At 45.5% G+C, this 22703-nt stretch overlaps 1 protein-coding gene across 1 annotated transcript; it reads left to right on the plus strand.

Moving 5' to 3' along the window:
- The first annotated feature begins 13228 nt into the window (after nucleotides 1–13228).
- Nucleotides 13229–14815, plus strand: LOC129387030 (uncharacterized). Its single transcript, XM_055075680.1, has 3 exons — nucleotides 13229–13312; nucleotides 13514–14037; nucleotides 14251–14815. Exons 1-3 carry the CDS (start codon nucleotides 13229–13231, stop codon nucleotides 14813–14815), a joined length of 1173 nt encoding a protein of 390 aa, XP_054931655.1.
- Nucleotides 14816–22703: the final 7888 nt, after the last annotated feature.

Raw genomic sequence — 22703 nt, forward strand, 5'->3', positions numbered from 1 at the left:
TTCCTGCAAACGTATCAGTGCCCGCAACTAATGGGATGATACACATATACCGAACAACGCGGTCTTGTACCTCACGGGCGTCGAGAACGTTTGGTTCCGCAACCATGAATCCGACCTTCGAACCTGGTCCGTCTTCAAGACGAGCTTCACGCAACTTTTCGGCCGCCCCGCGGTGCGCAAGTTTTGTACCGAAGAGCGCTTGCGTAGCCCTTCCCAACAGCCCGGTGAGGACTTCACCAACTACATAGAAGGCGTCGTGGACTTTGTGAGCGCATGAATGCATCAATAACCCAAGCCAAAAAAAGAAAATCCGCCATATGTTGAAGGGCATCAAATATGATGCCGTTTAAGTGCTCCTGTCGAAAGAACCCCTGTCGTCCAAGTCACTTACATTTGTCAGAGTTATGACGAACTCCGCAAACAACGCCTCCTGACCCGGGGTTCTTCCACCCAGAATACCTCAATTTCAGGCTTAACATCTGTTCCCCACTGTAGCCCCATGCTCTGCGAGATGAGAGTTCATTCGAGCCGAAGTCGCTCGGCAGCTGTTTCTACTCACTGCCGTTCCAAGCTCTACGCCATTGTCGGCTCCAACCCAGTGACAAGTAATACAGGAGCAAATATCTGAAGCTATTCCGTTCCCGCGTACACTGCCGTCAGCGCTCGCACCTATCTTTTACGACAAAGTTGTAATGCGGACCCTTCCGCCAACGTTCTCGCCACCCTTGCCGCCAACTTTACCATCACGTCGACTTTCTCCCGCCGGGTTATCAGCCAACACTGTACCATGCCACACACCCGACAATCGCCCAATATGTTTCTATTGTAGTTTCCTGGTCATATGCCACGCTTCTATAGACGTCGCTAATGGCTTCCCGAGCTGACCAACCTGCCCACTACTACGTCTCTGCAGTTCAGTTCTCGTTGCCTCCTGAATCGCATCCGACATTACCACGCACTGCCCATCCACACCACGCCGCCTCTGCCCATGATCGCCGCTCGCCATCTCCACGACACCATTCGCTTTCCACAATGTGTCGCCGTCCCACTCCTACCGAACGAACAGGAAAACTAGTCGCCGCAGTTCCCGAGGCAAGAACTGTGTCCGTTTCAAACAGCACAAGGCCTCGTTCTTCCCAACGAACGTTATCGAAGTGTGTGTAGAAGAAATTGTTGCACTTGAACTAGTCGACACAGCAGTAGCCGTTTCTGTAATTACCGAAAAAAATTGTCGCTCGCTTAAGAAAGTAATGGCTTCCTTGTCTGCACTATCGCTCCACAAAGCAATCGCACAACACATTACTGTTGCTGTGCCATGCACTACCCGCATCACCACTCAAGGACTCACTTACACAGTCGAATTTGTTGCTCTGTCTGCCTGTTTATTCGATATCATCAGGGCTGTTATTGACTGCTCTCGCGCCGTAGTCGAATTAACGCCATTTCATGACTCCCATTGAAATGATCCCGGTGATTCTGTCAAAAAGAGCTCATTGCTGATGATACTACGATACCTCCGCACTCTTCTGTGATTACGCCTGCCGGCTCCAACTGTTCTACAATCATGCAGATGCTACGCATGACGACAAAGTATTGAAGACGATAGAACCTCCTCGACGATATGAAAATGACTGTATGTCGACGACGCAGGGACGACGCTAGAATGGCGATGGTGGCATAAAAAGAATGGACTCACTACGACAGTATGACGACGATGGAACAACCGCGATAGTATGCCGACGAAGGAATGAGGACTATGATGTGACGATGTCGGTACAACAACGGCATCACGACAACTTCCTCATGACAACGTGACGACAATGCTAGAATGATGCCAATGGTATGAAAAAGATGGCCTCAATACGATGACTATGACGAAAGATGTCACACGGCTGGAGTGAGGCCGACTGCTTCGCGGCAATAGGATGGCGATTACAAAATTATTATAATGAATTAACAACTATATGGCGATGCTGGAGTGACGACGGCGGTGTGACCAAGGCATCGTTTCGACGACGCCGTGACGACAATAGATTTCGCTACGACAAAATTACAACCATGTAACGGCCACAACGCCATACAATGACGGAATGACGGCGACGATGCGACAACAGCGTGACGACCATTGAATGACGACGCGGGAGTGACGACGATATTATCATGACGACGGCGTGACAACGTTAGACTGATGCCGGTATGGTGCCGATGGCACGACGAGAACGGTACGACAACGAAGACTGGACGAAAATGGCATGACAATGTTGGAATAACTAGAACCCTATGACGACGATGGTGTGTCGATAGGATAATGGGATAAAGACGATGGGGTGATCAAGGTGGAATGTATAATGGCAACGACGCCTGACTGAAAGGTCATGAATAAAATTGGATGAAGAAAGTGGAATCACTACAACAAAATGCCGAAAATGGAAAGACCACTTCCCCATGGCTGCGACTCTGTGGCAACGACGAAATGAAAACAATGGCATGACGACGACAGATTGATCACGAATAAAGGGCAACGACGGCAATGCAACGAAGACGCATTAGCGCTGGAACTAACGTCAGCGCTTTCGTGCGTTACCTGGTGCCGTGGGCTGCCCCAATTTGCACTAGAGTCAGTGTATGTCCGGTACCGTCAGTCATCTATGAATGCAGCCAGTAGCCAGCAGGGATGACGATGGTACAACGACGACGGCGTGGTAAGACTACGTGAAGGATCACCCATGCCTTCGGCAAGAGCTATTCGGCAGGAAAGCAGGAAGCAGCATCAGCAGGAAAGTTGATGGACAAGGCTAATAGTGCATCACTTTAAAAAGCTATTTAGGATTATCGTATTTCCAACAAAGACACCAAATAAATAAATACTCTAAGCAGACTCTTTTTGCTATTGTTGGTAGTGCCACTATCTTGACTTCGGTCATTCTCCGTAAATTATTTATGCTCCAGTGACAGGCAATGGGGCAACGCGTGATGGCCAGGTCTGCGGCTGCTTTCTCTCACCGTGAAAACAAAACTGGTGTTCTGCGAAGTACGGTGGATGGAATGCAATAACATACGAATAGAAAGGCTAATGCTTGAACTGGTCATAAGAGCCCCATATCCGGGCTTTCCTGACATATTTCTCGTACACTGGGAAATCACAGGATTTCTGAGAAACCTGTCGAACGGATTACTGTTTATGCAGATCTAAGAAGCGATAGTGAGTTGATTCGTTGATATTGTGCCCTCAATAGCAAGGTGCAGGAGGAAATAAAAAATAAGAAAAAGGCAGCGACGAAAGCAAAGTGGCTCGGCCACGCGTACATGTCCGCCATGTTTATTCCATACTGTATGTATTTTGAGTTGCGAACCTCACCACCTTTATATCTGGCTCCACTTTCCTCATTTACACATGACCGTATTTATATTGCGCTTGTTTGTGATCTGGCATGTTTCTATCTTCATTTAGTGAGGCGGTGAACAACAACTAAACGTTTTGGGATGCTATTCTTAAACAACTAAAAGCTGTGTGCCGAGCAGTTCAAATTAAATATCCACTACATGGGATGCTTTTAAACCTTAATTGGGTTCTTAGTGCACCTGCCGTAAAGCTTGCCTGAACATCATTTTGAGTTTAATCCATCGCTGTGGAAGTTCAACAGCGATGCTTGAGCGCATATATTAAAAAAAAAATTGAAGCACATATGACATACCACTATCAAGCGCGAACACCTACTGGAGTGCAAAATAAATGCCTTTTCTTTGTGTCAGCAAAAGAAGAATGTGTGGGCTTGCATTTTATTTCCATCGATTTGATGTCTCGTTATTCTTTTGTTATTAAAACTCGTGCCCATGAGTGGATGATCAAGTAGAGAGCAGCATCGGAAGGCGGCGACCGAGCCGATAGAAGGCCCTATTCGTATAGGGTGGCAAAAAGGACCAGCAATTTATCATGTTCAATTCATTAATTTATTCCTCACCACATACGAAGGTAGGTGAAATGATAGAGAGGTGGCTAAATGCGGTGAACCTTAATAGAAATAAATTATATGCGTTAGGTAAGAAATCAGGAATGTTGCTTGGAGAAATGTAACTACTTACATTAAACTTAAAAATAAAGTTGCTAAAAGAATTTGTGGTCGAAGTCATCGGGTTCCATGAACTCCATGAACTTCGAGAGAAAGCGCTGTTGCAACTGCGCCGAAATGGCAAGCATTTTACAGATCGCGGCAAATGTTTCAAGTTTATCCTTATCAGATGCACAAACAAAGCCATCAATCTGTCGTTCAACCTTCTGCGTGTAGATAAATAGAGTAGTGAAAAGAAATAAGCCTCTGAAAAATGGTCACAGGCAAGATTTTCAACCTAATCACTGCCGCCATGCGCGGCCTTGTATCTGGACTGGGAATATAAAATGCCTCAAACGGCACAAGCAAAACAACAAAAACACGACCAAACTCCTTAAGTTTGCGTGTCCTTGTTTCCTGAAATAGCTAACACTCTTGCTGTGAGCTCTGCCAGGAATTGCTATCGAGCTACAGAAAAAAATAAATGTTTTCCAGACGAGCCTTGTTTTTAATGCGACCGTCCCCATTGACACGTCGTAAAACTGCGAACCGGAAAGTGGTGGCGCTTCGCAACCACCACTATGCAGCCAAACTAATATCTTTTGCTTTTTACTAGCGAAACAAAAAAAATTGGTTAGGTACTTAGGAGAAGCTTATACAGAACCACACGTGCGGCCGAGCTTTAAGGCGGGTGATTCGATCCGGAAGCGGCTTAAAACGCTCACACACGCCCACCTCAAGGCGTTGTAAGACACCGCTTCCCAGGAGCCGGAATCAATTGTCGTGCATTTCAATGAATGCCGTGGCTGACACCGGGGTCTCCGGGAAATTGGCATATGAGCCAAGAAGGAGACAGTAACGCAACTGCTAATATATCTAGCTTCAGGGTTTCTTTCTTTTGCGCTGACTTGCTTTCTCCCTTAAGGACGTAAAACGTACATTTCCCTTCCAGACAGATCTTATCGCAGAGCGAGCTGGTACGACTTTTGTCGCAGTCCCCTAACCCGGATACCGTTTGAAAGCACCTGAATCTGCGAATCCGCAGAATGGACAGGGGATGGTGCGAGCGTGTTGAGCGAATACGGAATAAAAGATAAGAACCATCGGCGCATTACAATTAGCTATTGTGCACTTGACAAGGCCGGCTCGCGGGCTCCGTGGATTAGGAGTATTAACCAAAGCTGTCTCCGGCACACTTTCAAAACGGCGGCAATACTGGCTTAAGGCACCTCACTTAAGCAAAAGCTAAATTTACGTGCGAGCATTCACAGCTTGATGCTCTTGGAAGGCGCATTTTACTCAAAAATACGTTTTACGCGGAGGAAGAGTTTAGTTCAATTAAAGTTTTTTAAAGAGTCTCTGCTGTTACGAAACATCTTTAATTTTTAGTTAACCTAAGCGGCCTTGATCAGAATTTTTTCACTCCCGTTATCGCTATCCTCCTAGATGCTTCGTGATGCTATTTGCTCGGCATTAAGTTATCAAGATTGCACGGTCTCTGGTTTTTGTCAAGGGAAGTGCACGGTCGTCCTGGTTCTGTCATCAGAGTCAAATTTTATCGGAAGCTTATTTACGCATATTTTTTTTTTTTTCTGTTGGTCTGTTCCTGCGGGAAGCGAAGTAAGAAATAGGCAGGATACAGTCGCATATTCCAGCCTCTGTCAAGTCAGTTTCGCCCATACATGGGAGCTTCCCACTTCCACTCACTCATTCCTATATGTATGAGGGCAAATAATTGGTGGTCGGTGCAGGTGTGTGTGAATGCCAGTTTAAATCGTACCTGTAAGAATAGTTGGCGAGTGTGATTTGCCTGTTGACGTACATGAGGTAATCAGTGTGTGGGATCGACTCCTTCCTTATATTTGCGGTGTTTGTTCACAGCAAACATAGTTATGTTGCACACAAAACTGGCGCAGATATCACTTATTAACTAACACTAGCGAAAGCTAGCAATAACGGTGAACAGGCATATGAAGTGGATACCAGATGTGTGCCCTGCCAGTGACGTGCTGACCTGTGAAATCGAGACACATTGACAAACAATGTCTTGTTGTTTTGATTGTGACCCACTCCTGTATGAGCCAATAAAAAGGCTTACAGTATTGCTAAATAAAAAAAAAAATAAACTCACAGCCTTCGTTTTTCTACTTCCAAGCATCAATTTTATGCCGACAAATATTCATACATTCTTCGTAAGTGTGCGGTTATTTCGCTAGCCTCACAACGCTCTAGCCGCCGCTCTTAGAAAGTTTTTAGGAACGAGGGTCCGCGGTTGAGGCCTGCGAGATCCATTGGCAGGAGTGTTTCTATATCGTTGCTTAAACAGTTGAAGCCCCCATTTCTTCAATCGACAAAGGCACAGTGCTTGACCAGCACGAAATACCGGCGGGCATAAAGAGGCCGCTGACGTGACACACGACTTACGCCCGAGCCGTTAAACGACGCCAAGCCCGGTAAAAGATTGAGTCAGCCGCCGCCGGCGATTAGATTGTATTCCTGTGTATCAACTGTCAGCCACGCAGTGTAGCAAGGAAGGAGTGCTAATAAGTACTCAAAGCTTTCTTTCACGTTCTGTTCCGCGTGATTTCTGCAGAGAGAAGGCCCGTATTTGGGGGGAAATTGTGTCTAAGGGCGGAGTGCGGACGTTTAGTAAAATCTGAATCAGAGCGAAACGTACCTAATGCAGAGAGCCTACATATTTCTGATTTTAGAGTCTGAAACATTTCCAGCGCTTAAAGGGAAAAGGGGAAGGCTGCAGAAAAAAATCCGCTCCCATTCCGCCCTGTGAAAGTAGATGTACTGCGTAGCTGCTGCTGACGTTACACTAGCACAACCGACGTTAGACCAGTACCACCATGATGTACTTGTCAAGCATCCCCTACAACAATGCCACCTCAACTGACGCACTTCACGCGCGCACGCGCGCACGCACGCATGCGGAAGTGCAGCATGCGTCCTCATTCTTCTAAACCCTCCGCCAAGCGCGAGTGCCTTATTGAACAAAATGAACGTGTAAAAGTAAATTATATGTCAGACAAATCCTAGACACAAGCTACAGCAATGATAGCTTTGGACTGCAATACGACTATACGAGAAAACATAATTACGTTACGCAGAAACTGAAAGACAAAGCCTTTTTGCAACCGCCATTTGAGGTCTGTCTTAGTGGCCGTGGCCGCTAGGTGGTGGTACTGTTTTTCGACAGCCGTTGTGATAATGACGGTTGCTGCCGCAGCCCAGGCTGCCATGCACGCTGTGCGATAGATGCAATGGACAGATAGTGCGCACACTTTCGTCACGCGCGCACTCACGTAAGCGGAAGTGCAGCATACTTTCTTTTCTGAGGCCCTCCACCTAGCGCTGGTGCGTTAATTATTGAACTAATTGAATTTCTCAAAGTAAATTCGTAAACTAAGACTCACACAGAACCTGCAGACATGATAGTGTCGGACTGTAATTCAATTACACGAGGAAACATAATTCTGTTACCCGGAAACTCAAACACACCGCCCTTTTTCAGCTGCCGTACGAACGTAGTGGCAGCAGCCACTAGGTTGTTCTTAGCGCTTGAGTGCGTATCTACATAAACTTTTATTGTGACAGCAATTACAGAGACTTTCCAAGCAAAATTTTGCTGTCGCTGTGACGTTTCGTATGTATGTATGTATGTATGTATGTATGTATGTATGTATGTATGTATGTATGTATGTATGTATGTATGTATGTATGTATGTATGTATGTATGTATGTATGTATGTATGTATGTATGTATGTATGCATGTATGTATGTATGTTAAAAACACGTAATAAGGTTATCCGAGGACTGGAACTGAATAAAGAACATCTAGCACAGAAGCCGATATTCGAACAATTAGGCCACGCTGGCTCCTCTCAGCGGATGGGATAGAACAAAATTAAGAATTTCCCGCATGCTAACGACGTTTTATAGCTGTCAATTTCGTACCTTCTACGCAGGAGGAGTTGCCTTGAGTGCTGCATCACGCCAATATGTCGCCCCCGCGTATAGCTTGAATATCGTTCGAGGAGTCGTTGCTTTAGTTGTTGCCCATCCCATTCGTGGCTCATATCCGCTGTGGGGATTGGCCAAGAAATGGGCGGCTTATGTTAAGTCATAGCCACGAAGAAACTTTCATGACTGCTTTAAAGAAAGTGGTGTTGAAAGGCGAAATTATGTATCAAATTCAAAACAATTATATTAGGAAGAATAAATAATCAATAAATGTGAAGAGCACAGCAAAAAAAGAAAAGTTAAAGATGGAAATTTAACAGGCACTTCGGGCAAGAAATTCTTGGATTGTGGAGCCAACATCCATCTTGATTGAATGCCATTGTATTGGTCCCAAACAAAAAAGTTCTATGACAGCGTTAAACCGTGCAGTCCTATCAATGTTTCGCCCTCAGTCGATACTACCATTATTTATGATGTAATTTTCAATTCAGTAAGCTAGTTGATTACGGGAGTCCTTACTGTGATGTCAGCTTTTATTTCTTTTACCACGATGTTTCTCTTTTCCTCTAAGGCAATATAAATATTTCAGATCTCTAAGGAAAACATACCTGAATTAACAGGTGCAATAGATTTCTTCTTTAAGGAATCTATGTAAGATGATACGCTTCCGCTTCTGAAATAAATATAAATCTATAGCTGATTTCAAGAAGCAACGTGAGACGCAGTAGAATGACCTTGCATGTATCTTCAGGCGAGTAACGTAGTTTTCTTGGTATGTTTTCATGTAGCTGAGTTACTGCAGCAAGCATAGTTCTGCTAGTGGCAATGTAAATGACTGCGTCGTTGTGTGGCACGTACTTCAGATAAACAGAAAGAAAATTACAATCTGCGTTAGCTTTCAGTTTCACTTAGTAAAAAATTATTATGAGCTGTTCTTTTGAATAATTTGTTAAAGACTTCATCAACACAAATTTCATGTAATTGCAGAAAAAATCTTTAGGCGGCCAGAACGCCAGAGTTGTATAACTACGGCTCGAGATATTCAAGCAGGAGAAGGGAACTTCCATTTCTCCCAATGTCTTCGCATGGTGTCATCAGTAAACAATCTTTCATGAAACCGGTTTCTAAGAAGGTAGTTACGGAATAATTTTCTTTTACATAAGCCGAAATCAGATACGGAAGGAAAATATTCAGATCGAATTCGCTACTGTTTGTTGTCTGCATAAAATGGAAAACAAATTACTGCGAGGTCACTGTCATAGAAAAGCAAATTCGGGCTATGAGCCTCTTAAATAATGCGACTTGAACAAGTACTCACCAAATGAAAATTATGCTTGCAAATACTGTGATCAACTTACGTTTATGTAGGACGCAGATCATGGGTTTTTGTAAAAGTTCATATAGCTGTATTGCGATATTGGGCCTTTGTTGAATGAGCTACAAGTTGTCTCCGATTCATCTTGACCGCCCAGTGCCAGTACAGAACCGCAGTTCTGGACACGCAATGAAGAGCTTGGCTAAACACGTCGCTACTTAAGAGGAAACGAACAGCTCCAGAAAATAGTGGGATCTTTGTACACATCGCAACCACCCGTCTCACGCACAGACCTAAAATACAACGGGTGGCCTTGTGCCGGATTTTACTTGCACCAAACATCTACAGAACAGGTTAGTAAGAATCGCCCATTTCAATGCCGTAATGTTACTTTACGCTGTATAAATGACACGTGGACTGTTAAATCTGCCATCTGTCTTTTGTTGTTGTTGTTGTTGCATTTTCATCTATGAGCATCCTTTCAGAACAAAAGCCATACATTATGATGCAACGCACGCAGAAAGATTTGTTTACCTTAGTCCTTGCACCATCAGATTTTCAATCGAATGACAAAAGTGCGCTTAATACAATTACTCTTCGTTGGCTTCACCGTCAAGCTAGGTTGTCGTGGTACCCGGATGCTTGATGATGAGAAGTTGACTTGCCCTGTTAAGAAATTCCCGTATGACCACAAAAGTGACATAATTTAAGTGATATTTAGCACGGAGTGCCTCTGTGGGTCGTAATGAGGTGAAGTTCTTCCGCGACATCAAAACAGCCTTCCTGTTTTCAGTTTCTGGCGTCATTAGGCAGTCCTTATTCGATATGTTACTGTCATATATAAGTTTTGCATCCTCAAATAGAAACGGTTTGTAACATTTAGTGAGCGTTCCGATTTTGCATTCAAATAAACATAAACATCCCCGAAACATTAATATTGCCTGTATGCATTTTCCGCCATTGAAGTCGCAATAGTAAAGGCGTTTTTCAAGATGAGGCTCCTTATGTAGCACAAGAGGCAATATTCTGCTGTGCCGGAATTCACGACCGAACACAAGGCCTTGTTTCAAGCCTGTAGCTTAATTCGACAGCGATACATACATGCCAAGATGCAAATATTGCCAAGCTATCGAGTCAGGTTAAAAGGGCGTCTTCTTCTTTTTAACGAGACACGCAGACGCACATTCAATGCCCCCTGTTAAAAAAACGGGCCTAAGCTGATCGCAATGTCCCTTCGTCTGAAAGTAGGATTATTTATCGCAGTATATTTCGATGCATGCCTGAACTTTTCTCGGTACTTTTGAGTGCGAACGACACTATAGACATTTAATAAGCAATTCCGCTGAGATGAAGGTGGCTTCGCTGACCTACCAACGACTTTCAACGCTCGTAGCGTCCAAGTGGATGTGTTTCTGTGGACTAAGTTCTAAGGAACGATGACATCAATACTGTTAGCCAACGCACTTCATTACATTTATCTTACGGGCTTTAGTAAATCTCTACCACTGATTCAGGGTAAAAGTTATGTGCAAATGCAGGAAAAATGTTGCAGTCAGTGTTCTTGTACAGGCGGAAGAAAACAATCTCACCGGCCCACACATAGGAAAAGCACTCATCCCCAGGAATATCATAAATCAGCGTTAACCTTGAAGAAATGAGAGAAACTGGAGCTTAGGGCGTGAGCATTTTTCCTTCTCTGTCCACGTACCTGAGTTGCCTAATAAGTTCAACTTCTTCACCTCGCCTCCTCGCATAGATCACGGTGCACGGAAACATTTGCAACCGGATACTATTTCGTGAGATATACGGGGCCGTGAGATGCATTTGTCGGTTTTATGCACATCAGTGCTCGCGAAAATCATGTCTCTAAGAGAGCTCTCTCCTGTAGCAGTGCGTATCTCTTTCACTCTTACCAGAGGTATAAAATGGGCGCAGGAAAGTGACGCTGCTTCAGGAGCTACTGATTCTACCGACTCCTCTTCCAACAAATGAAATGGTAGGAGAAAAAAAATTTCAGAGTGAACCTTGTGATGCATATTCGTATTTATTTACCACTTCTCGCTAACGGAGGCAACATTTTGAGTTTGGAACTCCAAAAGAGACAGTCTAATGCGTTCTTGGCGATACTGAATGCGTTTTGTGTTCAGTTGGGCTGGTACCATTAAGTTCGAAGAGAAACCATTTGATACTCGATACGAGCGGCTCAAAATAGGCAATACAACATAGCCTTTTTCAGAGTAGCTTTTTTGTATCTGTCCCAATGCTGAGGTAATTCCCAACGTTGAAGAAGCCATTTCTGACACTGCTGTCCTTGCGTTCCCTTTTAGTTTAAGTTAAACGCACGGATTATGACATTTTTACCTGGTAAATTTAAATAATTGACAACTTTGTAATATTAACTCATATTTATTTTTGGGATACGCACAAGTTCCCATAGTCAACGAGAAGATATTAGGTTAAAATTTCGATTGCTCAGGTTGAGGTTAATCAACCATATAATATTCTACGCTAGACAATTTTTATTCTCGTAGGCGTGTGAAACAAAACGGAAGAAATCGCAAACGCATTAGATGCTAACGTTTAATTTGATTGTCGCATACGTGAATGAAATTTCTGATCTGATTACTATGTGCTAAAATATCTTCCCGCATAATATCACCCGCTGATGCCTAATCGTCCCCCCAAAAAACTAGATACTCGTAAGGAAACCTTCTGGCGCAATGTGGACTACATAACCGAGGTAGATATCGCTGCATATTCGCAAATTTTTTTGGCTGATCACACGTTGACGTGTTACTCTTTTACGCTTTCCTTACTGAAGTCTATTACTATTCGCAGATCTACGCTTGCGTCATCCTTGGTTTGGCAAGCAGTGCCTTCGCCGTCTATGCCCCCGTAAACTATGGCGCAGGATATAGCGGCTACGCTCTGAACCATGGTATTGGTTTTGGCATCAGAAATGGCCTCGGTTACGCTCCAGGTGCTAGCTACGCCGTCGCTGCTCCAGCTGTGAGTGGTACTGTTTCTGCTAGATACCATGCAGCTCCAGCGCTGACAACCGTTCACGCCGCACCAGCAGTCACCACGTACGCTGCTACTCCAGCGGTCCCCACTTACGCTGCTGCGCCAGCAGTTGCTAAAGTAGCCACTACCTACCATGCCACGCCAGCTGTAACTGCGTACGCCGCTGCCCCAGCTGTTTCCCGTCTCACAACGTACCACAGAGCACCGATATTGGCTGCGGCTCCAGCTGTCTCCAACGTTGCCCCGACTTATGCAGCCGCCCCGGCAATAACTGGCGTTTACCAGGGTACTCCAGCTGTCACCAGGGTTTATCAGCCCAGACCAGTTGTTGCCGTCACCCCCGCTATTACCACATACGCTGCTCCAATTGTCTCAAAGGTTTCCACCACCTATGCGAGCGCCCCGGCTGTATCTAGGGTTTACCAAAGTGCTCCAGCAGTAACACGGATTTACCAGTCTTCCCCAGTTCTAGCAGCCAATCCAGGTGTTGCTAAGGTATCTACCACGTACGCTGCCACCCCAGCTGTCACCCGTGTCTACCACTCCTCCCCAGTTGTAGCAGCTGCGCCAGCGATCGCATCGTACACTGCCCCGGCCTTTCCCAAGGTCGCGACGTCCTACGCAGGTGGCCCAGTAGTCACTAAAGTCTACCAGGGCGCCGTGAGGAAGCTCTATCAGCCGGCTTCAACCGTTGCCAGAGTTGCTACTACCTACGGCGCCACACCATCCTTTACCCGTGTGTATCAGTCAACTCCATTTGTGGCCGCCCCACCTGCTGTAAGCACTTACAGGGCTCCAGCCATCGCCAAGGTGGCATCGACATATGCATCTGCTCCAGCTATCACTAGGGTGTACCAGACATCGCCAGCTATGACAAAATTTTATCCCTCAGCTCAATTTGTTGCGACTGCCCCAGTTGTTGCCAAAGTGGCCACCACCTACTCTACTGCCCCTGCAGTGACCCGTGCTTACCAATCTACTCCAGTTGTGGCAACCGGACCAGCCGTCACCACATACACTGCTCCGGCCACCGCCAAGGTTGCGACCACCTATGCTGTGGCCCCAGCGGGCACGAGAGCTCAGCAGAGTGCCCCAGGTGTTAGCCGGGTCTACCAGACTACTCCAATTCTTGCTGCAGCCCCCGCTGTAGCCAAGGTTGCCACAACCTATGCTTCTGCCCCTGCTATTACCAGAGTCTACCAGAATGCCCCAGCCCTGACACGAATCTACCAGTCTGCTCCTGTTGTAGCTGCTGCTCCACCCTTTGCCAAGGTTTCTTCCACATATACAGCTAGCCCTGCCATCACGCGTGTATTCCAGTCCAACCCAGTTGTATCAGCATCACCAGCTGTAACAACATACACTGCTCCCGCCATATCCAAGGTGGCTGCGACCTATGCCTCTGCTCCAGCTGTCACTAAAGTATACCAGACCTCGCCAGCTTTGACTAAACTGTATCACTCGGCTCCAGTTCATTCCACTGCCCCGGCTGTTTCCAACGTAGCCACCACGTATTCAACTGCCCCAGCAGTTACCCGTCTTTACCAGCCCACTCCAATTGTGGGAGCTGCACCAGCTGTCACCACATACAGTGCTCCAGCAGTCGCAAAAGTGGCCGCCGCTTATGCGTCTGCACCAGTTATTACTAGAGTCTACCAAAGTTCACCGGCTCTCAGCAGAGTATACCAGTCGGTTCCAGTTGTGGCGCCCGCCCCTCCAGTGACTAAGGTGTACCAATCTAATCCAGTGGCTTCCTCAACCCCTACTTTTGCCACATTTGGTGCGCCGGCTGTCTCTAAATTCTCCACTACTACCTACCATACTGCACCAGCCACTGCCGCCGCTCCGGCTGTCGCTACGACCACCTACCACTCTACTCGAGCTGTATCAGCTGTGGCTGCGGCCCCAGTTACCTCCGTTGTACCTGCACCGGCTGTCACTACAACCTACCACGTGACTCCAAGTGTCGCCACGGTCGCCGCTGCCCCAGTTGCCCATGTGGCGGCTGCTCCTGCTATCACTGCAACCTACCAGGCTGCTCAACCTGTAGCCACTTTCGGTGCTGGCCAAGTTACCTCAGTGGCCAATGCTCCGGCTGTCACTATAAGCACATATCACACTTCTCCACGTGTTGCCACAGTAGCTGCTGCTCCAGGTCTTTCTACAACCACTTACTCCGGTACACCTGCCGTAGCCACTGCAGCTTGTGCACCAGCCTTCGCCAGTTATGAGGGTTCCCCGGAGGTTTCCAAAACCACTATTCACCACACCCCAGCCGTGGCCACTGTCTCGATGAGCCCTGCCTACGGATATGGCGCTGGTACTCTTGGCTACGGTGTTGGCCACTATGACTTCGGCCATGGTCTTGGTGCCTATGGTCTTAACTACGGCTACGGCCTTGGCACGCCTATTGACCACACTGCTCTTCTCCGCAAAAAGAAGTGTAAGTACCGTTGATTTCATAGGATGCTCAAAACTATTAAAAAGCACATTTTACCGTCTTCTTATGCTGATGTGGTTGAAACTAAATCGGGTGGCTAAATTTTGAGTGCGAACTTCTGGGCTACACGCTAAGGCAGAAGAAAAGAAAGGACACGGCTTTATTCGGGAGGTTATAGATAATATAAACCCGACATGTCCTATGTCGCCCAGCGTGATCAAACGGCATAAAAAACACATAAGAACAAAAATGACTAGTTATCGATGTTAGCTCGCCCAAAAACTTGCACGTGTTAGGTCGTACCTAGAAAAGATATTTCAGTGTCATCAAGCGCTGTAGAAGACTGCCTGACACACACTGCTCGCCTGTTCTTTATTTCGTGAGCCTCTACAACTTCTCTTGTTCGATGTTTCTGTCTATAAAGTACTGTGGTATTACCAAACTTGGGTGTACATTTACCTTGGGAGTTGGAGTCTTTTACGTGCATTGCGTATCAGGGAGCGTATCAGGGGGGGGGGGGGGCAGAAAGTTTAATAAGTTTGCAGGGACAACATGGCCACAATTAGCACATGACGGGGGTAGTTGGAGAAGTATGGGCGAGGCCTTTGCCCTGCAGTGGGCGTAGCCAGGCTGATGATGATGATCGTGATGATCATCATCATTGCAAAATGTGCGTGTGCAATTTCTTTTGTGTAATTGGAATACTCTTTCTGCCTAGTGTTTAGACATCGCCCAGTTTGACCTACATATGTTTTTCCACACGAGAACAGCACACAATACACCACTGAATAGAGCATCAAACGAAATTGTTGACATGGTTAACACTGCAACTAGACCTAGTGTTTACATTTGTAGCGCGGCTGCTCCATCTTTCACTACGGCTGCGCACGGCTGAAAAAGTGGTGGCGAGCTTATTCTTAGCAGAGAAAACAACATTTACACCATAGCGTGACCCTAATTATTTCAACCTCTACAACAAGCAGTGGACATAGAGGATGACGGCCAGCTTCTCCTTCTCAGTTCCCTTAGCTTCATGAGTACCTTTTTTCACTCCCTGCTTCTTTAATACATCGAGCAAGTTTTTCCTCGACGCAGATATGAAGGCCTGTAGGAACCCCGTAATCCGTACCAATCCGCCCATTTTCACTTTTGAACTAAATATGGGATCATACGTATTTATTAGACTCTTCAAATGATCCTTTTCATTCATTCTTAGAAATCGTGATGTGCAGTATTTGCGTTGTAAACTTGAGAGTGCAATTACTGGTCAATATATGCATGTTCGTAAGCCCGTATTCAGTAGAAACAAACTTACATATTTTTCTGTGCTCTAGTGCACCAACAGTATAAACCGGGGTCCGGTTGACGCAGTAAGTTTCAACGTGGCCAAAGTATTTGACACTGCCTGCTACCGGATGCTGTTGTCAAAAGTGAATGCACGCGGGTTATGTCCACATTATGTTTGATAGATTTTATAGGTACCTGTCAAAATGGCCAGAGCGGGTGAACTTTTCTGCATTATTTTTTCATTCTTATTTTCTTCTTCTAGAGGACCCAGCATTAGCCATCGTGGGCTACTGCTGCTCTAAGCTTTTATAAACAATTTCCAGATGTGTGTAGAGCATTCTGAGCTAATTATGAACTGATGTGGGAGACTTTGGGTCTTGTGACTGCGTGAAGAACGGCTTCATTGTGACATGTTATTTCTACGCAAAATTGTGCGCGGTGACCTTGGCTCTGCCATACTGCTCTCGTCATTGCGCTTTTGCAAACAGTCTGGCACAACTACTAAATGTCTACGCATATTTTATCCGGACATACTTTTACCGTGCCAATGTCCCGACGACAAGAAACACGGGATTCCAGTTTACTTAGCAGCGATCTTCTCTCCGACTTGACATAAAGGTTTGGGAGAATGTTCGTGTTATGTTGCCGTTATATTATTCACGAACAGCTTTCTCATCGCAGTTTCTGCTTCCCCACTGTAATATTACTCACTTAATACCCGCCGTGGTTGCTCAGTGGCTATGGTGTTGGGCTGCTGAGCACGAGGTCGCGGGATGGAATCCCAGCCATGGCGGCCGCATTTTGATGGGGGCGAAAACACCCGTGTACTTAGATTTAGGTGCACGTTAAAGATCCCCAGGTGGTCAAAATTTCTGGAGTCCTCCACTACGGCGTGCCTCATAATCAGAAAGTGGTTCTGACACGTACAACCCCATAATTTTTGTTTACTCACTTAATAAATGTTTTTTTCCTGCATTATTCTCTTCCCATTCTGGAAACATAGTAATGTAGTTGACGTAATGAGTTGTCACCAAATCCGTAAGGCTGTTAACAGTCATTACAAGTAAATAAATAAATCAATGTTTATTCAAATCAAAGTATCTCTAACGGCAACATTCGCTAGCCTCGTTAGTGACCAGCAATTACCTTATCTTAAATGGTGAATCCCCGGTACAAAATCTTAGATGATAAAATGAAAATGTATTTTGTACTTTCTACTTTTGGTTTTCTCAAACATCAATAAATTTTCTGCAAGACTGAGGGGTCCAACGCTTTCTGCATATCTTTATAATTACTGCGGGATTGTACTTTTTGAAAACTGACATACTGTTTATTAATTTATGTATGTTTTTCAGGAGTGCCCTGCTGATTCAAGCAATTAAGAAACAAGACCACTTTTCTCAAGGAGATGACGGGACACTAAGTTTTATGCGCTCATCATAAATATTTATGGCTGAAATGTTTTGTACATAATAAAATACTTGCTTATTGTACCCAACCAGTGTTATTCGTGTCAGAGAACTATTTATTACCTGGAATCGTCAGGATGTCCGCAAGGTAAAGTTACTCATATAAGAATAAACAATCCAAGGCTATCAATCAATCAATGAACCTTTATATACCTCAGAATAATATTTTCTAGAATATGTTTCAAAAACAAACTTCACGATTTCAAAAGAGACAGTTAACAATTCCCGCCCCACATCCAGAAAAAGAAAACAGTTCATGTATCGGCAAAAAAAGTGTCTGTCCTTCGTGCTATTTCAGTAATAGAAAAGACAATATTACATTTTACATACATACATATGTAACCTAGCTGAAAAAGGAGAAGAAGTGAGAAAGGTGCTTGCGAAGACGAAGTGGGGATGAGCTGAAATAAACAGTGATGGCCGCCTTGTCGGTCTAGTTACCTGTTATGTTACAAATTTGGCGCAGTCGCATACGGAACCTTGTGCTCCTCGCCTTAGCCGCACCGATTTTCCATGGACAATGTGCACCTACATTACACTTTCCCGTGATAAGCCGGTGAACGGTGCACAGTGCGCCAACGGTGAAGAGCGGTCCTGTTCGGGTGAGCACTTGTCATATTGAACTCTTACTACCTCAACTTGACTCCCTGAAGTCGAATGCTGACGAGGGCTTTCAAGATTACCATGAGTGATCCCCAACATGACTCAGTCGTCGTGCGTTCTTGCGAGCTTCGCGGTTCCAACACAGCAAATCCCGTCTTCACGAAAGCTGAAGTAACCTCTCGTAACTACGTTTTAGAGGGCCACAGCGCAAGTGCGCTGATGCACGATAGAATGAAGTTGCAAGAAACGAATAGCCAGCATCAGCAGCAACTATTTGGTTTTTCTATTGCAAGTAAGCTTTCGGCAAATGAGGAAGACACCTATGCAGCTTGTAAGACCGGAGGTCTACGACAGGTCGTACACAGGAAGCGCCCAGGAATGGCTTGATTTTTACGAATACGCCTCTGACAGGAATTGCGGCAAGAAGATAACGACAAAGTTATGAACATAGGTCTGTACTTGGGAGGTAGCGCAAGGATTTGGCACGAGCTTCTAGCTTCTGAAACAGCTAAACTCCCGTGGAATGAGTGGAAACAGGTTTTTATTTTCATTCGGTGAGAACAAGCTTCAAAGGTGGGATAGAGCTATGTCTTACACGTACAAGTCCGGGCCGGTTCTTGACTATTTCTTTGAGAAATGGACACTGCTGCATTTAGCTGACTCTGCTCTCTGCCAGGGTTCATTGGTCGCGCTCATTATGCTGCGAGTTCCGAAAGACATGCAGTATTGTGTTCAGGCTTGACAATGAAACCACGCAGAATAGTTACTAGAGAATAGAAAATAGCTGTGTTACAATGTTGAGCAACATGTGAGCAGTTTTATTACCGTGAAATCCCAAGATGAGCTGGCCCCACCGAATAAACAAGTAGTATATGATGTACTGGCCCCACCGAATAATAAAATCGCATACCAAGAGGAGAGCAGGAAGGCAGCTGCACATACCTCTGATACAATTCACCGCGAACATAACAAAATATTTCTTATATGGCGCACCAACTTGGTATATGTTCAGGTGCATGTAAATGGAAAAGAAGTCAGCGCGTTGGTTTACATTGGGGCTTCGATCACTGTTGTGAACAAGAAACATATTCCGGACTTGAACCCAGTAAAATATTTTGCAGCCAGTGTGTATGGATACAACGGCAAAAAGTAAGTGCAGAATGAGTGGGTGGAGGTAATCGTCACGTGTTAGAGGAAGAGTATCAAAACCGGAGCGTTGGTCCTCGAAGGAGTAATAACACAAGATTTTCTGACGCCCAGGAATGCTTTGAGCTCCGTCTAAACATTTATTGGGATGGCCAAGTTACTACTCAAGATGATCGTCAATTATCTTTCTCCATATTTAGTGAAAACCTTCGGAAGCCCGCTACAGTGGAGGACGGCACCAGGATGTACCCGGAAATCCTCTGTGTAGGAGGTTATCCTAAGGCTAGATATAAGTTTAAAGTACCGTTCGAGCTTCGACACAGAACAGTTGTGAAACGCAAGCCTTACAACATGTCACGAGCTAAGAAGATGTGGCTCAAGGAAGAACTGATGAAGATGCTCGACACTGATGTTATCCGACCGTCAAACGTTTACCTTTCCAACCCATCCCTATAGCACCGAAAGAAGACGGAATGTAAAGACTTTGCACCGATTGCACTCAAATTAACAAACAAACTGTTCTGTTCCCTTTCCCGATGCCACACATCGACGAAATTATCAATGAAACGAGTGATTGCAGCGTCTTCTCTCGCTTGGATCTTTGCAAGGGCTTTTGGCAAGTGCCTTTAGTAGAGGAGATAAAGAAGTTTTCAGCATTTGTGACTTTTCGACATAGATGAATGTAATAGACGGCCTTTTGATTGAAAGAATTCGCCAGCTTGGTTTCAAAAATTGATGAGAAATGGTTTGAAGCCACCTATAGGACGCTTTCGCAACGTCTACACTGATGGCATTATAACGTACTCGGGGTCAGAAAAAGAACACTCTGAGCACTTGGCCGCTATTCAGCAATCGCTTAGTGATGCAGATCTGAAGATAAACGAAAGAAAAAGTGAATTCTTTAAGCATCGGGTAGTTTTTCTTGGAAGGGTGTTTGATGGTGGTCACCAAGAGCACTAAACAAGAGTCGGTGCAACGAATCTCCAAGCTTACGAAGCCAGATGATCTGCATTCACTGAGAGAGTTTTTCTCGGACTTGCGAGCCACTTCAGATTATTTATCAAAGATTTTGCTAAAATAGCAAAATGGTTGACTGAATTGACCAAATATGGTGTCCCTTTTCCCTGGACTAAGGACTATGTGGCACCCTACCAGGAACTCGTACATCGTATATCGTCTGACCCAGTGCTTACGTTACCTGACTCAGCCTGCACTTTGAGATGAATACTGACGCATCTAACTACGGTCCTGGGGCAGTGCTATACCAAAGAGACAAACGATCCTCCCCGATTCAGCAGCTACGAGTGATAAATTACAATTCCTACACCATCAGCCACCGTCCAGTTAATTATACTACGACCGAGAAAGAGGCTCTGGCTGTTTTAACGACAGTGCGCTATTTTCGGTCATATATCGATGGCAGAAAGTTTAAATGATATACAGATCATCAAACCTTGACTTACCTCCTGAACATGTCGGAACCAAGAGGGAAGCTTGCTCGTTGCATAAATGAACTACAACAATATGACTTCGAAATCTTCCATCGTTCAGGCAGCCATCTGACAGACGCCGATGCACTGTCTCCATTGACAATTGGCCTCCCACATGAGATTAATAATATGACCAAGCTGTGGGAAGGACGTGACGACCTTTATTTTGAAAACAAAAAATTCATGGTTCCCGAAACTCTTGCTTCAAAAATACTCCACCTGTACCACAACACTCCGGAATCCGGCGGCCACGATGGTTTCTGGCGCACATACAAGGTTTTTCAAAAGTTTAGATGGAAACACATGAAAAGAGATATTGAAAACTATGTAAGGTCATGCCATTTGCACCAGATAAACAACGCCAAGTATCCGCCGCAACCAGAGGAGCTTGTGTTGCCTGGACACTCGGACAACCCTTTTGAAGTCTTACATGTAGACTTCGCCAAGCTGAAAAAGAAAAGTCCAGGTGTACGCAAAACTCAGTCATTTCTGGTCACAATAGATCAATGTAATAGAATGGTGGCTGCATGGCCCGACAAGGAAGACTGCAAACAGTGTCATAGCCCTCCTTGACAGAGGCATAGTCTCCGATTTGAAGGCTGTGGTATCGTACAATGGGCCTGCATTCCTTAGCAGGAAGATTAAAGAGTGGGCAGAGAACCGTGGCATCAAACTGCGGCGTTGTGCGTCCTATCACCCGCAGGGAAATGGCATGGTGCAGAGGGTGATACGCGATTTGAAACAATTCATGTCGGTGTACCCAAATTTGAACGGCGGCTGGAAATGGTTCCTAGAAGCGGCTGTGGCTCATCATAACAGGACTCATACAAGCAGTCTTGGGTGCAGTCAATATATTGCTGTATTTGGTGAGGTTCCAAAGCTAAGCGCAGACAAAGAGCTTGCAATTGCAGACATGATAATGCTAACTCAGCGTCGCAATACATCTGAGAAGCGATACAGATATAGAAACGTCATCAAGTTTCACTTCGACAAGCAGCGCAAAGGCAATGCACCAGATGTTTGACTACAAGATCTTGAACTCATTAGAAAAAGACTACCGGCCAGTGAAGAAAAAATTCTTGCACCTTTTGAAGTAGTGAAGTTATCAGTGCAACAAGAAGTAGTTTAACGACTGGAAAATGTAGAGAGGTCGGCCGGAAAATGGAGCATCTGGCCTGCTACTCTACGTAAGGGAAGGGGAATAAAGGAAGAAAAAGGTAAAGCAGTGGAGGGGGCTAGTTGGTGAACGTTCATAGTTGTATTGCGCTCAGTTATACACAGACGATATTAAGGAAGGACAGGACGTGGGCGGACGTAGCGCATGGTTCCGTCCGTCCACGTCCTGTCCTTCCTTAATATCGTCTGTGTAAAACTGAGCGCAATATAACCATGAAGAAAAAGGGTCACAACGGGGGATGGTAATGGGATAAACGAGGTGAAGGACACATTGCATAACTGGTATCACAAGCGTGAGTCCAGGCCCGTGTCACCTAAGAAACGTGAAAGAGCACGCATTGTCTCTATCGTCTGCCACCTCTGTAGCCATGCGCCTAGCAAGAGATCCTCCGACGGTGGTCTATTCTGTAAATGTCTCAAGGTATCTGCCATTGTCAGTCTTTCGCGCGCATAACCAGGGCACACCACGAGCACATGGTCTATAGTCTCTACAGTGCCACACACTGAACAGTCCGGGGAGCCTGTCCGTCGAATGATGTGCAAGTCCTTGCGCGTGAAGGCGACGCCTAATCGCAGTCTGTGTAGCAGGCGTGTAATTCCGCGCAGAACAGGAAATTGCATATCGGGATCCAGCCTTTTAAGGCGGACGTGACGAGCGTCTGGCTGGGCCCAGTATCTTCTCCTCGCACTCCTCATTAATTCCGACAGGAGGCATGTGATGTCCAGTCTGGAGA

This window comes from Dermacentor andersoni, chromosome 3, assembly GCF_023375885.2.
Source record: "Dermacentor andersoni chromosome 3, qqDerAnde1_hic_scaffold, whole genome shotgun sequence".
Taxonomy (NCBI): domain Eukaryota; kingdom Metazoa; phylum Arthropoda; class Arachnida; order Ixodida; family Ixodidae; genus Dermacentor; species Dermacentor andersoni.

Excerpts from the sequence above, each read along its gene's own strand:
- LOC129387030 (XM_055075680.1), top strand. The coding sequence starts at position 13,229 with ATGACAAAATTTTATCCCTCAGCTCAATTTGTTGCGACTGCCCCAGTT. Across the intron at positions 13,313-13,513 it reads CCACCTACTCTACTGCCCCT|GTTGCCACAACCTATGCTTC; the intron begins GCAGTGACCCGT and ends GCTGTAGCCAAG. Across the intron at positions 14,038-14,250 it reads AGTTCACCGGCTCTCAGCAG|TGTGGCTGCGGCCCCAGTTA; the intron begins AGTATACCAGTC and ends AGCTGTATCAGC.